Raw genomic sequence first — 1,128 nt, forward strand, 5'->3', positions numbered from 1 at the left:
CAAAGAGCGTTGTGTGGAATCAATCATGTTATTTTGGGAACATTGATATTGGAAAACGGGTCAATTTGACCCGAGGGCAACGTGAGGGTTAACAGTTCCTGCTGAGCCAAAATATATCATCAGTTGTTAGACGGATTTCCTTCACCCTAGGCAATGATTGGTTCCACTTCATGTTGAGGAAAATGAACTTGTAGAGTCCTCAGTGGCTCTCACATGACTGACCAGACAGACCTGATCACAACAAGACACATTATTAAAGGTCCAGTTTTCAAACAGGAACTATGTCGGGCTGTTAAAATGTCTGAAAGTGACGACTCGAGCTGAGAAATCGAAGAGGTCGACAAACAAACCCAATTAAAAAGCATTTTGGTTGAGTGGAGCATTTGAAGGCATCACGGAGCGTGGCGCTGCGTTCGCTGACTCACCAGAAAACCCTCGGAAAACTTCCTTTTTAATAGCATAGCGTTTCCTCTCTGTCTCCCAGGGCTCTCTGTCCGCATCGATCACGTCATTCATCAAAGAACAAACACACACTCACACAAACGGATACAGACGCACACGCTCAGTGTTTGATTGGCTGATGATCGATGATGTTTGACAACAAAGAGACCTACAGGCTTCTAATGGTATCTACTGTTGCCGGGCATGTTCCCATCATGCACTGCTGAGGGTAGTGCCACTGGTTTTCATCAAACATCAGCTCTTCTTTTTTGCCTAATGATGACAAATTGTCATTATTTCAGTGGAGGATTTGAAGAATTTGGAATAAAATATCCATATTAGGGCTTGGCAATATGACTATGTATGTATTATTTCGACGTTGATTCTACTTCCTCCTCCACCTCCCTTCAGGTGGACCGGGTGTCGGTCACGACAGAGGGCGGCACTGGTGGTCGTCCCGCCAACAGGCCCGGGGGCGGAGCCATGCGGATCCACCGCCACTTCCCCTTCCCGACCAATCAGATGCACGTCGTGGTTCTGCACCGCGAGCTGAAGCCGATGAGAGTTTACCGGCTGAACGTGAGCTTCGACGCCGCCATCGAGGACGAGCTGCTGGGCTTCTTCAGGAGCTCGTACACCCTGCACAGAGAGAAACGGTACACGCACACGCACACACGCACGCACGCA

General features: G+C 48.6%; 1 protein-coding gene across 1 annotated transcript in view; it reads left to right on the forward strand.

The window, feature by feature from the left end:
• The window catches only part of LOC116673112 (thyrotropin-releasing hormone-degrading ectoenzyme), a 230,640-nt gene that overhangs the window by 8,117 nt on the left and 221,395 nt on the right, over nt 1-1,128 (forward strand). The window contains 1 exon segment of the mRNA XM_032505240.1: nt 853-1,097. Within this exon segment, the coding sequence (XP_032361131.1) occupies nt 853-1,097 (245 nt within the window).

Source organism: Etheostoma spectabile, chromosome 23, assembly GCF_008692095.1.
Source record: "Etheostoma spectabile isolate EspeVRDwgs_2016 chromosome 23, UIUC_Espe_1.0, whole genome shotgun sequence".
NCBI lineage: Eukaryota > Metazoa > Chordata > Actinopteri > Perciformes > Percidae > Etheostoma > Etheostoma spectabile.